This window comes from Chamaea fasciata, unplaced genomic scaffold (assembly GCF_029207755.1).
Source record: "Chamaea fasciata isolate MVZ Bird 193981 ecotype frontalis unplaced genomic scaffold, bChaFas1.0.hap1 SCAF_10, whole genome shotgun sequence".
NCBI lineage: Eukaryota > Metazoa > Chordata > Aves > Passeriformes > Sylviidae > Chamaea > Chamaea fasciata.
In genome coordinates, this window is record NW_027094095.1 from 4774546 (window position 1) to 4789781 (window position 15236).

Genomic DNA, 15236 nt, shown 5'->3' on the forward strand with positions numbered 1-15236 from the left:
CACCGTGCCCCCCCAGCCCCCAGCCGGCCAGAGCCTGGCTCCCAGCTCGCAGAAAGGCAGGTCCCTGAGGCAGATTTGCGGGAGAAGTTTAGCCGGACGCGCGGACAGACGGACAGACGGACACTGCCCCATCGCCTCCCTGTCCTGCCGCTTTGCATTTCCAACCTATTTCCCTAATTATTCCACCGCTGCTGGGAGTCATCGCGGTCTCCCGGCTCTCTGGCACGCTCTGATTTATCTCTCAGCCGGGATAACAGCTCCCGCCACCCCCTTCTCCTCGGGGAATTCAATTTTCATTCATTTTTCTGCTTTGCCAGATTGATCCAGCCCCCTCTGCCCTGCTCTGGATCGTTCATGGAAGTGGTGAGCGGGCAAAGGAAGCCACACAGCACCGAGCCTTCACCTCGGTGAAGCATCGTGGGGGGTCGGCAGGGGGTCGGGGGGCTGCCACCACCAAAAAAACCACCCACCAGCCTCTTCCCCGTGCTCGCTCACACATCTTCCCAGTAGAGACTTCATCTCTTCCTCTCCTGGTAGCATTGCTTTGTTCCCCTCCATCCTCCCTGCTGTCCATCTGTTCCTTATGTTGGTGGGGATCTTTTGGTCTCTTTAGGGATTTTTTTTTAGGTCACTTGGGGCTTTTTGGTCTCTTTTGAATTTGTTTTTCCCATCTCACAGGAAAGAGAGGGTGGTTGAGATGGGCACGAGGTGCTTGCCCAGCAAATCCTCTCTGTGCCCCCCAAATGCTGCTGGGTCCTGGTGGTGCCCAGAGAGGGGGTTTCTATGTGGTGGGTGGGAAATGCCCCCCTCCAGGCTTCCTCCTCCTCCCAGAGATAAATCAGAGCTGAGGCTCGATGGTGACTGGAAGGGTGAATGTCGATTTTCATCAGGTTGCATTTCTGGGGCACTTCTGGGGGGCTCTGGCCCGCGCAGATGCCCTGCTCCTTCCCTGGCATTGCCTGAAACCCTCTGGCCCTGCAGCCAGAGGAAGACCTGAGCAGCGTGAGGCGATGATGCCAAACCTACAGGCGAGCAGGGATGATGCTCCCACTTCCCTGCTGGGATTAATCATTAATAAAATGCAGGTAAATCCCAGAGCCTGCGACAAGACACAGAGCCAGCCTTCCCTTGTGTGCCTCAGCCCTGGGCACATTGGAATTAGGGTTGGCTTGGACACTGTGTCACCGAGGGGGACATCAGTGCATTGTCCCCTGGTGCAACCAGAGGGTTTCAAGGCAAAATTGGGGGAAATGTAAAGGAATATAAGGAAATATAAGGAAAACTCGCTCCTGACTCTTGCCTGGGGGGTGTCAGTGCAGCTCTGTCCCAGTCAGCAAAACCCAAAAGGGTTTGGAGGTGCCAGGGAGCTGAGGCTTTGTGCCACTCAGGCACCGAGTCTGCCAGGTGTCAACCCAGCTCCCAGAGTCCCCTCATGCGACAAAACCAGCTCCCCCAGACCGAGGTGGGGACATCCTTGGAAGCCCAAAGCTGCCAAAGCCACCTTTGGGCACGAAGCCACCTCCTCTCCGGGCAGCATCGGCCGTAGCACCCCCAGCCCCACCGCTCCCCACCTCTGAATGATCCCAATAATTACCCCCTCCCACCGACATCCCTATCGCCAGGACCGGCCTGGAGAGGCGACAAGCACATCGAGAGCCGGGTACTCACCAGCAGCCAGGGAAAGCCTCTCCCCTCGCAGGCAGGGGCGTTGCTAATCGTAATTGAAAATTAATCGGCGCTCAGCGAACCCCCGGTGATTTTATGGCTGGAGCGCGGGCGGAGAGGGGATGCCGGCGGAGAGAAAGGCTCTTCCCTGTGCCGAGGAGGGAAGAGGGGCAAGGCGGCAAGGAGCGAGTGCTGAAGGGGTGGGAAGGTGGCTGGGTGTGCGGGGGGCTGGCCACCGGCAGGGTGGAAAATTAAATTGCACTTGAGGGTAAATTGTATTAGGGAATAGCGGCCGCCTCGCGCCAGCCTGCGGCCATTTGGGTAATTAGCCCCAGGGACCCCCGGGCAGTGCCGGGAAGGGGTGACCCCATCAGGGAGGGCACCCCGGGGGCTTGGACTGGGCCCCCAGCACAGCCTGTCCCACCGGTGAGTGCGGCCACAGCAGTGCGATGCTCCCGCTGCGCAGGGCTGAGGCGGGACCTGTCCCCGAGTCATCCTGAGAGGGGGACGCGACGCGGGGCACACTGCGAGCCCCGCAGCAGCCCCTTTGTGCCCTGCCCTGGGGCTCCCCAGGTGTTGGAGGGGGACACCCCGGTGCCACAGGCCGGGGGAGCGGGGCCCGGGAGGATTGGGACTGCACCAAACAGGATTACGGAAAGTCTATTTACTAGACTCTCTTTTTCCTGCGTGCACAGCAGCTTTAGGCTGCGGGTCTGTCGGGGATGCTAATCTGGGCATCCCGCTAACCCCCTTCCGGCAGCGCCCACCTCCCCTGCCCTAATCCCCCTCTCCTTCCACCTGCTGCACCCTCTGCCCACCCCACCGAGAGATTTTGGGGCTGAGGTGACCACGGGCAGCCCCACATCGCAATCCCTGGGTCCCACCCAGGGGAGCAGCTGGCGGGGAAGGGGGTTATTGATGCTGGGGGCAAACGCCCCAGGGAAATCAAGGAGAAGGAGGCAGCAGGGCTGCAGCGATGAGACCTTCCCCATCCATCACCCGGCGGTGGGCAGGGCCAGCAGCGGCTCGGGGGAGCCGGCCCCGCTCCGTGCTGGGACGACGCCGCCGAGCACCCGCTTAAGGGACATGCGGCAGAGGTGGCAGGACAGGGATGCCAGCCCCACAGCGCCTGGAGGGGTCACCGCGCACAAACATTAAAGGAAAGATGGAGAGAGACAATTTATTTCACGGGCAGGTGAGGGAGAAAGGGCTGGAGGAGGCGGAGCTCCCGGAGCCAAGGCAGCAGCGGAGCTGGGCGCCCTCCTCCCCATCCCTCCACATCCCATCCCGCCAGCCCTCGCCTCCCACCTGGGCAAAGTGAAGATATCAAGAAAAAGGCTCCAAATCGGATTGACACCCCCCCTCCCCCTTAATAAAGTTTATTATCGGCCGGGCTCTAATCCTTTTAAATCCCCCACGCGGGGGGATGGGCCAGGATTAGGGGAGGGCAGCGTAATCCCAATGAATTTGTTACAGGGGGATTTAGACAGCGCTGGGAGAGCAGATGGCCCCGGCCCTGGCTCTGGAAAACAACCATTTTCCTTAATGATCCCTAACAAGGATAAAAGGGCAGAGAGAATCGGGGACAGGCGCAGGGGGCCCACACCATGGAAGTCCTGGTCCCCAGGGATGCTGCCGTGTGTCTCCCTGCGCCGGACCACAGGCACGGTCAGCACTGAACTGCGGCTCCACAGCTCCTGCCAACTTTTTTTCAAGCTGCTTCCTGGCCCCCACATGCTTCCTCTGCCTCCCCCTGCTTGAGGAGAAACCAGGAACCCTCCCAGCCCTGGGCATGTACCAGCTGTATGGGGAACAGCTGCCCAGAGATGCATCCTCCCCAAGGAAAAGGCAGGAGAAAACATACAATAATAATTAAAAATATTGAAAGGATTTTAAAACCGAGTGCTCTTCTTGGGGTGGAGGCAGGAGCAGGGACATCAGGAATGGGGCGTGGTAGTCCAGCATGCCCACGTGGCAGGGACCAGCCGACACAGCAGGGCAGGCATCGGCAAAAATAATTTATTCCACTAAGACAAGCAGAGAACGAACAACAGCGTGGGGAGGGGGTGAGGAAAGGTGGGGAGGCCCCGGGCCACGTCTCAAAGAGGGGGGACACAAAATGCATCTGACCCCTTGACTGCTGTCCCCACCCAGCAGTGTCTGCTTTTTGGGGGCTAAACCTCCACCCTCCTGGCCCCACTAGTGGTTGGACCCCAATGGGCTGTTCCCCAGCACAGGACTGGGCTTCCCAGTTTGAAACCAGCCCAGTTCCAGGGAGCTTCCGACGGCAGCTGGGTGCCAAAACACAAACCACCGTCCATGTCCCAGCTCCCAGAAGCCCAGAAACATGGCACTAGGACTTGAGAGGGGGATGCTCCGACACCTCCATCCTCCCAAAAAGAGCCCTCCACCCCTTACCCCAGGAGAGGCCACTGCCTTGAGCAGGGCAGCTCCTGAGGGGGATGTGCCAGACCCCTGCCCGGTGCGGGACAAAACGCTGTCCCAGGGGCGTCCTGCCTCAGCAGCCCACCCAGCCTGGGAAAACCCCCGGGCCCCCCGGCCCCTCTCAGGCCATGGGGAAGCCGGGGCGGCCTTTCCGGGCGCGGGTGCGGAGGCGGAAGAAGGTGTACATGCCCAGGAGGCACATGGAGGAGAGGAAGTAGAGGGCCACGCAGAGGCTGATGTCCAGGCGGGAGAAGCCCAATCCAAGCACCCGCAGCCAGGGGCTCCTCCGCAGGCCCTCCCCACCATCCTCCTCCTCCTCCTCCCGGAGCAGGACGCCGGGGCCCCGCCGGCGCTCCCTGCCCGCCGCGGCATCGCGGGCCAGGGCCATGGTGTCCCGCTTGCTGATGCGGCGGCGCCGGCCCGCGGCCGCTCGCAGCGCCTGGCTCTTGAAGTGCTGCTCGCTGAAGGAATCCAGGTCCACGATGTCCTCGCCCCCCTCCCGAAACTTGGGGTTCAGGCGCACGATGCTGGGGCGCCGCGGCTCCGGGGAGCCTGGGCGCCCCGGGACTCTCGCCTCTCCCTCCGCCTCCTTCTCCTCCTCTTCTCCTCTCCCCCTCTCCTCCCGCGGGCCCTCCGTGCTCAGCCTGGCGCCCTCCCTGGCCGCGGGGATGGGGTCGGGCTCGGCGTAGTCCATGTAGATGTTGGCCGGAGAGAAGTGTGCCTTGAGGAAGGTGACCACGGCCGGCTCCTCCCAGGCATGGACCCCCCCCTCCTCCTTGTGGCACTGGGGACACAAGTCTGGCGGAGGCCACTGCAGCTTGGGGAACTTGGGGTCCTCCGTGTCACCTCCTGCAGGGACCGGAGCCGGCAAGGGGGTTACAGGGGACACGTGATGCGCCCTCCCCCTGCATAAACACCCCGGCGAATCCAGCAGCTGGGGACGGGGACATTTGGAGGAGCCACCTTGGGAGGAGGGGTCCTCCGAGGGCAAAGAGCAGCTTTGAGAAGCTCCCTGTAAGGAGCATGTCAGATCCAACTGTATCTCCGGGGCAGCCTGATGCTGCGTGACCAGCTGCTGTCCCCTGGGATGGGGGACAATGACAGCAGGATGTCCCCACCACTACACCCTGCAGCCATTTGCCAGACCCACCCGGGAGGAGATGCTCCTCCACCTCACCTCCCCTTTTCCCTGCGACTCCCCTGGTGGCAGCCTCCCTTACCCGCCAGGCGAGCGTTGACCTCGTTGTGGTGTGACCAGAGCCAGAGGACGGCCTCCTCCCTGCTGGCCACCCTGTCCATGGACTTGGCTGCCATGGCCTCAAAGTGCTCGGCGCACTCCTGGCAGCCGAAGAAGTGCCGGACGTAGCAGCGCATGGTGTTCAGCACCTCCAGGGGTAACTCTGGGGACACAGAGCACGGGGGTCAGCCTGGAACCCCCAGTGCCACCACCACAGTGCCGTGGCTGAGGTAGCAACCCCACCCCCCAGTTCTCTCCTAGCAATGTATTTGAACAGGTTAGGCACAATGTGCACCAGCCAAGACACCTGTAGTTATTCTTATCTCAGAACTCTTTAGAATTCATCAAGGTTACTGAGACATAAATAGTACTGAGTTAATAAAGAAGGGCCTGAAAAACAGAACACCGAGAATGCAAGAACTAAATAGAGGAGGCCCAACGTGATAATAGACTGTGACCAACCACGTGTCCTGAAAAATGAGTGCTGAACGTGTGGACAGTACAGAGCCTCCAATCAAATAATGCATGACTGCGTAAACAGTTAACTTAGAATGTATAAAAATAGCTTAATGTAAACAATAAACAGCTTCTGCTCAATCATATTAGTTAGTCATACAGAGGTCCTGAACTCTGGCACTCTCTGTCTCTTGTCCCCCATGGAAACTGCCCCTGGATGAGATGAAGAAGCAGGGGGAAGAAGCCTTTTCACATATTCAGCATCCCTACCCATGCCAGAGCTCATCTGGACGCTCCCTCCCTGAGCCCCTGATGCCCCCAGGGACACCAGTACCTTTGTCAGGGCCGCTCTGGGCAGCCTGGACAGTCAGCAGGTGGAAGACAGTCCAGAGCCCACAGGGGTAACCACGGAAATGGCGTTCACTGCCCTGGCAGCCCACCCAGGTCACGTTGGTGGGGAGCACGGAGGGGTGGGAGCCCTGGTGGACAGACGGACACAGTGTGATGGGGCTGGCAGGCAATGCCAGCTGGGGGGAAAGGGGCAGGGGTAAGGAGAGCAGGGGGTCCCTCATGGCCATCTTACATCTCTGTTATTCTTCATGGCCTCCTTCAAAACTGCCCGGGGCAGCTCGGGCTCTGTCCAGTTCCTCAGCCAGGCATCCAGGGTCTGCAGGTAGGTTTGCACGCAGGGGCGCCCTGGGAAGTACTGCAGAGGGGGAGAGGGGTGAGAAAACACAGATTCCATCCTGGGAGCCACAGGGCAGCCCACAAGCACCCCTGGCTGACCAGCACCAGCATCCTCTCTGCTGGAGAGCAGCGTGGTCCTGGCAAGGTTTTGATGCCTATCTCCGAGGGGCTGGGGGCTGCAGCTTGTCCTCCCACCCCGGGTGGCAAGTCCCCTGTGTGCATGTTCAGGCTCCAAACTCCAGCCCCAAGTGAGGGAAGCAAAAAGCCACTCTGTCCATAAGTCTGGCAAAGCCGATTAGCAGCTGCACTTTAAAACCACTCCTGGGAGAGGAGCAGCCTGGCAGCCCATGCCACCAACAGACAGACAGAGGGACCGACCTGTGGGGAGGAGGAGACACCAGCACACAGGAGGAGTGATGGAGAAGTGAAAGGAAGGAGGAGTTTGCAAAGCTTGAGCTATTCTTCTTCCCAGGCCCATGGGGAAACACATGAAAAGACCCAAATTCGCAGGGGAATAATCTGTGACCTGACAGCTGTGCTGCAGAGTGTCCCCCCACTCCTTGGACAGAAGGCTTTGCTGTGTGATTCCCTGCCCCCAGGAACCACTTTTTTCCCTGTCAGGATTTCCCCCCCTCTCCTTTCCTTTCAATACCTCTTGGGAATGCAAGAGTTAAGGCTGGGAGCTGTTGGCTGAGCTCCCCCAGGCTGAGCCCTGGGCTGGCAATCCTGGGGATGCTGCTCCGTCCTGTGGATGAGCAGGGCAATGGCAGTGCTGGCTCAGCGTCCCTCGGGAAGCACCAGCACCCACCACCCACTGCCACAGCCCAGAGGGGAAGGTTTGCAGGAAGAATTAAAAATGGATCAAATGAAACCATTGCTGCTCCCCATCACACCTGCACCCATGGGCAGGGAGCTGGTGCCACGGGGATTTATTTCCCTATCTCTGTAGTTCCAATTAAAGGGAGAAAGAGGGAGGGCAATGTTTGGAGGCAGGCAGAGGAGCCACATGAAGGTCTGAGGACTTAAGGCACGTGTGTGGAGCTCTTTCCTGGCGGAGAGCAGATGGAGTTGGGAGCATGTAGTGTCTTACACATCAATGAGGGCTATGCAAGGTCCAAACCGAGCGTGAGACCCCGGGTGACAAAGGAGGGAGCAAAGAAGGAGGGCATGGCCCCAGCCTGCCAAGTAGCCTGGGCTGTGACAGGGCTCCTGCAGGCCCAGTAGAGGAAACAGCCAAATGCAGCAGGACTCCATCACAGCAGGAAATTAAACTGCCCTGCTTGTGCTGGCTCAAAGCTCTCAGTCACTTCAGCTGTGCCAGGCCTGACACAGAAGAAAAAAGCAGACCTAAAATTAGGCTTGTCTGGAGCCTGACTCAAAGTGGGAGTTCCTTTCCTGGACTATTATCAAAGGAACCTGCAGAGATTGGCTCCCTGAGCTGAGCATCCAGATCAGAGTGACAAACCCCTGTGAGCATCTCTGACACCCCAGCAGGTGACAGCCTCTCTTCTGAAAAGACCTCCTGCCTCAACACCTCCCACGAGTGATGATGCCACTGCCACCAAAGCCGGCAACACACATCTCGCTTGAAACACTGCAGCCCTCCCTCCTAGCTCCCACTGGAACTCTGGGCTGTGCCTGGAGATCCACACGGATGGGGACTGCCTGACAGCAGCCACGGGATACACTCAGCACCAGGACACAGGGCCCACACCTGAGACCGCCACACTTCACCACCCCTGAGTGCTGGGACACGGTGACCCGCACCGTGCGTTTGTTGAACGGACAAATGGAGGCACAGGCAGCTCCTCTCCCGACACCCAGAGCTCCTCACCTTCGCCAGCGTGGTCACGTAGCACCTGAAGGCAGCCAGCTGTGCTCCCGACAGCGAGGAGGCGCGGGCAGCCTCCACCCGCAGCGAGTAGTGCAGCGCGGACTCCAGGTCGGCCATGTAGAGCTTGGAGCTGGGGAGGGCAGCGCAACACGAGGCTCCATCAGCCTGTTAATGCTCACCCCGGGGCTTTTCCAGCCCCGCGCCCGCCCAGCCCCAGTCTGCCCAGCAGGGGAGGGAGGGCTCTGACCGGTCGGCTCGCAGAGGATGTGACACGCGGTCGGTGTCGTTGGAAGCGCTGGCCGTGACGTTCAGCTTGTAGGAGCCGCGGGTGATGCCCGTGAGCGTGCGCAGCGAGTAGGTGTAGAAGGAGCGCGCCTCTATGTGCCTGCCAGGAAGGAGAAGGCCTAAGTCCCTCTTCCCTCCCAAACCCGACCCCAAGGAAGGAAGCAAAGGAGATGGCGGCTTAGGCCAAGCGGGTAGTTCAGGCCCGGGGAGGGAGCGTGGGGTGCTCCACACTCTCCACCTGCCTGGGCAGTGGGTAAGTGGCCTCACACACACACTGGAGCGGAGCTGAGCCCCAGGTAGCCATATCAATGCACCTCCAGGCAGGTGTGTGAAGGGAATGGCTCGATCACAAGGATTTTACCTTCTCCCAGCTCCAGCCAGGGCTGGCAGTGCAGTTCAGCGCCCACCAGCAACCTCCCACCAGCCTCCCCTACTCAGCCACTGTCTCCTTCCTAATGCACCTTTTCCCACAAGTACGAAGGAGCCCAGGGAGACGGGGCACGAGGCTGGCGTCCCCCCAGCACCCCCAGAGTCACCTCGCTGTGTGCCACACTCACACGGGCAGGCGGGAGAAGGAGCCGTTGCGGAAGAGCAGATATCCAGAGGGGAAGGAAGTGACGCCGAACTTCTCCACGAGCTCCTCCTCGCTGCTCAGCACCCTCCTCACCGCAATGTTCTCGTACTGCAGCATGTCCAGGGCCACCTGCAAGCCCCAGGGTCAGATGGGGATGGGGCAGAGGGATTCCCCAGCCCCACCAGGGAGGCAGCAGAGCTGTTCAGTGCCCTGTGAAACATCTGGCACTGGCTAAGCCCTGTGCAAGCTGGGACACAGGCTCCAAGAGAGATGGGGGATAAGTGCAGCTGTGCCCACCTCTCTGCCCACGAAGGAGTTGCTCTTCTCGAAGATGAGTGCCAAGTACTGGTCCTTGTTCCTCTGGAAGAAGGTGCGAACCTCCTCAGCGCTGCAAGAGACAGCAGGACGGCAGCAGGTGCCTCGGCATCAGCAGGATGCTCTGCCCTCCCCCTCACAAGGAGCTCAACCCTTGCCTGCTGGGATTTGGCAGGGAATGCTGGTGCAGGATCAGCCCCACCGAGCAGGCAATTCCTCCTGATGAAGTTTCCAGCCTAGTTTTCTGCTCTGGTTCACAGGCTTTGAGAAAATCCACTGGGGTTGGCCAAGGAGGCAAAAAATAAGGCAGAGGCAGGGCAGGAGGGAGCTGCACGCTCACCCAGGGGAAAAAACAGCAATGAACTTGAACCAGGGCTGGTTTTTTTTTTTTGGCTAAGACACAGATGCATCAGAGTACCTGAGGCATGTGCCTGGCTTGACCATTGCTTTGGGAAATCCAAAGGCTCCTTCTCAGGACAAAGCAGAAACTGCTTGCATCCAGCAAGGACAACTCAGATACCAACAAAATTGTACAGAATCAAGAAAACCCTTCTTCAGGACAGGAAAAAGCTTCTAACACAGCCTCACTCAGCGTGGCATGACACTGCCGTGTCCCAAAGAACTGGGGGCCCAGGAACTGCTTGCTCTAAGTTAGGCTGATGAGCAGGTCCAGTAGGAGATGCGACAACATGGCCCATCTCACCTGGGCCATGGAAACAGCTCGACCCTGGCCAGGTCATCTGTGGAGACACTCCCTGGGATGTGAGGGATGCAGTAGCTGCTCCTTGCTCATTTTGGGTTCAGGATTTGTCCAGAAACCTGCTCCCCATGGGACAGAGGCCATCCTGGCCTCCTGCTGCCCCTACCTTGCAGGTTCCAGCGGAGGACAGGCGGGTGGCCAGGCATCCTGGCTCTGCTCGAGGTTGGTGATGATGGCGTGGCGCAGCTCCTCGACCGTGGCACTGGGATCTGCAGGGGGACAGGACACCAAGGGGTCACTCCTGGGGAAGCCAAGGGAAACTGCTTGGAGCTGCCCCCCACAGAGCTCCCTGATATTGCAGTGCATGGGAGGTGTGGGCAGCAGGGCCATTCCCACCCAGGGTAGAAAACCCCATGGCTCTGAATACTCACTGGTAATCCTTATCCCATCCTCTGGCTTCTTGCTGAAAGCTCTGAAGAACTGAAAGAGGGGGAAAAAAACCCACAAGGGGAAACTGGAGTGAGTGTTTGGAGTGGGACAGGACGCAGCACAACCCAGCAGGCTGAGGCTCCCTCAGAGTAGACCAGCTCTGCCTCAGTTTCCCCACAACACCGCAGCATGCCAACTGACATCAGCCAGCATAGTGGGAGCTCCCAGCCATGTCCCCATGGAGGCAGCTGGAACCTTCCCAGTCCTGGAAACCCATCTCCCTGCTCCAGAGCTCTGACAAAGCAGGAAAAAGGGGGCTTTCCCACTCCTGGCCTCCCACAGTGGCTTCAGTACCCAGGGAAGAGCCAGAGCAACAACACCAGGTTGCATCAGCCAGGTGTTTGCTTTGCAGGCTGGGCTGGGAGCTGGGGCTGTTTGCAAAAGGTGCTTGGCAGGGACACAGGATGTGAAGCAAGTGACGTCTTGGCACGGCCACATCAGCAGCACACCTCCCTGCCCCAGGAGATGTTTCCATCAGTGTCCCAGGGCAGTGGGTGCTCAGTGAGACCACAGGGCAGGGCTGAGGCTGAGCCAACCCGCCTGGAAAACCCCAAATCTGACCCCACCTGGAGCTGAGCCTGTAAGCTGGGACTGAGGGCATGTCTGATAAAACCCTCATCCCTATCCATTCCACTCAAGGAAATCCTGGTTTTAACTGCTGGCTGGTGGCACCTGGAGCGCTTTGGCTTCACTGCTTGTGTTGGAGCAAGGCTCGTAGCAGTGGGAAGCTCTGCAGAAGTGTGTTGACACAGCTAAAGGGCTGGGCACAGGCCCAGGAGGAGGGATGGCTCTTTGCCAGCCACCACAGGAAGATCCCAGGAGTTGCAACCTCCCGCAGCATCCCCGTGCCCTCCTCCAAAACCTGTGCCTGCAACCTCTCTCTGCCCTCAAATAGCCTTTCTTAAGTGTCTCCAACTCAGGATTCAGACTCTCCCTCATCCCAGCAGAGGCCCAGCCCCTGTGTTTTGGCACAAAACACCATTTTGGTTCTCCCCCCTCCTTGTTGCTCCACTGCCCAGCAGTTGCACTGGCTGCAGCCACGACACAGCATTGTTTTGGGGAAGGGTGAAACAGCTGCAGCCTGCAAAGCCCCAAAGGGAGCATTTTGGTGCAATACCCCTGTCAATCCGATTGAGCAAGAGAGGGACAGGCCAAAAGGCAAAGCACAGTGAAACCCAGCAAGCAGCTGGCACACACAGTCTGACCTTCAAGGTGGGGAAGCCGGTTATCCCGAAATCAGAGCACACTTGCTGGTTGTCCTCGTCGGCACAGTCTATGGCCCCCATGATCACTGCAGGCCTCCACTCTGCAGGGACAGAGGATGAGGTCAGCACGGAACAGCACCCCCACGGCCCCAAAAACCGCCCTCCTCCCTACCAGTGCTTGTGGAGACAGGAGGGATCTCCTGCTGTGCCAGGGGCAGAGATCCTCCTGTCCCAAAATCACTGCTTGCCCCTCACAGGACAGCAGGATGGTTTGCAAGCCCAGGGCTGTGGTCTTGTCCTGGTGTGTGGTGCCCTACTTTCCAGGCAGCAGGAACACAGGGAAAGCCGTGTGAGGCGGGAGGAGGCTCTGCACGCCCTGCTCTGCCAGTGCTGGAGCACAGGCAGCTCTGCCCAACACTGCCTGCCCAGCTGGTTCTGCCTGTCCAGCCTCTGCCCCAGCTCCCGGGAAGAGGACACCAGGAGAAGGGGAGGGATGGCTAGCCAGAGCTCAGGGAGAGCAAGTAACACAGGCTCCAGCTTGTCTCACCTCAGACCAAGGGCACAGCTGATAACCAAGAGGGAACAACCCAAAACAAGCAGCCCGGCCAGGGCACTGCAGCAGAGCCTGACCAGCTTCTGAGCACCCACTCCCCATTTGTGACTCGCCAGTGAAGACCAGCAGGCCCCTGGGGTAAAACAGGTGAACAAAAGGGGGCATGGAGGCATTTTAAGCAGCAGCCTCTGAAAACCAGCAGGAAAATGGAGAATAAAGCTCTGAAATGGTTTCTTGTTAGAGTAAAGGACGCAAGCTGGACAAGCCCCTGCCTATCCTTAGAGCGGGAGAGGGAGGGACATGGCGCTGGCACGCAGACGGAGCCCCTGCTGCCCTAGGCAGGAACATGCTGGAGGCAGGGACATACTGTCCCGTGTCTCAGGTGACAGGACAGGTGAGCTGCTTCCCACTGCCCTGGCACTCGTGGCACAGGAGGGCAGGTGACGAGCCCTGCTACAGGGAGCCAGGCACGTTCCTATACTCATCCGCACGTGGTGCCCGCAGGTCACCCTAGCATCCTCCCCGTCCAGCCCACTCCTACGAAAATCCACCCGTGGGAATGGCAGCGAGGATGCTGAGCAGCACGGGGGCGGCCTCCCCGCACACCACCCGCGGTCCGGCCGCCGGAGCAGGGAGTGCTCCTTTGGGGAGGGGCCAGGAGAGCCGGCATTGCCCCGCGGGGCGCGGGCACGCATCCCATTCCTCACATCCTGCCCGTCGGGGAGCTCTGACGGCATCCCCAGGGAGGGACGGCATCCCCTGCGAGGGCCGGGCTGCCCGCCCGGCCGGCCCCTGACTCATGCGGCAGCCACCGCGCTGTATCAATTAGTGCAATAACAGGGAGCAGCCGCGCGCACCCCGGGATGCCGGGGGAGGCGGGATGAGTCCCGGCACGACGAGGGGCCCAGCAGCGGGGTGTGCGGGTCCCCAGGCAGGGCTGGCACCGGCCAGGCCGGGCATCAAGGTCAAAGCCGGGAACAAACCAGCTGGGATCAGTGCCCGGCAACCTGCCATCCCTCTCGCTGCGGGCACCGGGAGGAGCGGGGCTGAGGGAAAGCCTGGGGGGCAGCGGGACGCCCCACGCCTCGGGCAGGCTCAGCCTCAGCTTCTCCCTGCCAAAGGGGGTCCAGGGATGCTGCTAAACCAGGCCGGGATATCGCGGGGGGGGGGGGGGCGGGGGAAACCTGGACAACCGGGAGGCAGCTGGGCCTTCCCACCGGGCTGAGGTTCCAGGGGGGCTGGAACTGGGCCGCAGGGGGGTTTGGGGGAGCGGAGAGAGGGTAAGGCAGAGCGGATTGAGGGATGGCGGTGGGAAGGACACAGAGAGGATGTAAGGATGCTCACGGGCACGGGAACGCAGAGCCCGGGATACAGGGAGGATTTAAGAGTGCGGGAGGACGACAGGGCAAGGACGCAGGAGGGACCGCAGGACGCTCCCGGTCAGGGGGCAAGCAGGGCCCCCCTGCGCAGGGGCACAGGGAGGAGGATCTAGGGGCGCTGATGGGTGACCAGACAGAGATGCAGGGGGAATTCCGGAGTGCAGCGGCAGAGACACCGGGTGCTGACAGAAAAGAACAGAGACAGGGATAAGGGATGGGGGGTAACAAGCTCAAGGGCTCAGGGAGGGATCGGGGAGCCGCTGGGGCGCTCAGGCGGGGACGAGGAGAAGGGGGGCCAGCGGGGCCGGGGACTCACCGCGGATGTCGTGGGCCAGGGCCCGCCATGTGGGCGCGAAGTGGATGCAGTGCCCGCACCAGGAGGCGAAGAACTCGACGGCCCAAGCGCTGCTGGAGCCCAGCAGCCGCCCCTCCGCCCCCGGCCCCAGCAGCTCCAGAGGATCGGAGGCCGAGTAGAGGCGGCCGGGCCGCGCCGCGGGCACCCGGAGCAGCAGGAAAAGCAGCAGGAGCGGCGGGACAGCCACCGGCCCCCCGCGGCCCCCGGCCCGCGCCCGCCGCCGCCACATCGCCCGCCAGGCCCGGCGCCGCCCGGAGCCGCCTTTAGCGCCCGGAGCCGCCCGCAGCGCCGCCCCCGGGGCGGGGCCGGGGCGGGGCCAGCGCGGGGAACCCCCGCGCCGGGAGCGAGCGCCGGCACCCGCACGCAGCCCGCGTCCGCCGGCCGGGACAGCACGGCAGGCCCCGAGCCCCTCGGTGCCCCCGTGTCATGGGGACGGGCCCAGTGCTCCCCTCCTCCCTCCCCCGCTTTGCTGCGCTGTTGCCCTCCCGTGAGGGGACAAATGGCATAAAATGGTACAATGCTGATAAAGGGAGGACTGCCCAGGGAGGTGGCAGAGTCAGGGTCCCTGGAGGTGTGTAAGGAAAGAGTGGACGTGGCACCTTGTCTGGTTGGCAGGGTGGTGCTGGGTCGCAGGCTGGACTCGATGATTTAGGTCTTTTCCAACCTAAATGAGCCTGTGATTCTGCAAGAGTGAAGGCAGCAGATTCAGCACATTGTCACCTGCATGGGCACCCTGAGGGCAGCACCCTGGTCAGATGCCTGACATCAGCCAACGTCACTGGGCGCCACCAGGACACCATGTACCTGGACACCGTGCGGAATGGGGACCCTGGAGACATCCCTGCCCTCTTCCCAACCCTGCCAGGGATGCCCAGCAAGGATATCCAGTGATACCCACAAAATCCAGCTCTACATCTAAAAAAAGCAGCCTCCTATCCCCAATGGCCCCTTCAATGGAATGTCTTCAAACGGAGAGATTAGATATCAGGGAAAAAAAATGTCTTCCCTGTGAGGGTGGTGAGGCCCTGGCACAGGTTGCCCAGAGAAGTTGTGGATG

General features: G+C 60.8%; 1 protein-coding gene across 1 annotated transcript; it reads right to left on the minus strand.

Annotated features, from left to right (window-relative positions):
* Positions 1-3670: 3670 nt before the first annotated feature.
* QSOX1 (quiescin sulfhydryl oxidase 1) lies at positions 3671-14428 on the minus strand. The gene is made up of 12 exons (XM_066192137.1): positions 14141-14428; positions 11893-11993; positions 10630-10678; positions 10365-10467; positions 9481-9571; positions 9167-9312; positions 8572-8709; positions 8325-8454; positions 6387-6509; positions 6138-6282; positions 5331-5510; positions 3671-4959 (listed from the first exon to the last, which is right to left on the minus strand). The coding sequence occupies exons 1-12, from the start codon at positions 14406-14408 to the stop codon at positions 4232-4234; spliced, it is 2202 nt and encodes a 733-aa protein (XP_066048234.1). The 5' UTR covers positions 14409-14428; the 3' UTR covers positions 3671-4231.
* Between the last annotated feature and the right edge of the window lie 808 nt (positions 14429-15236).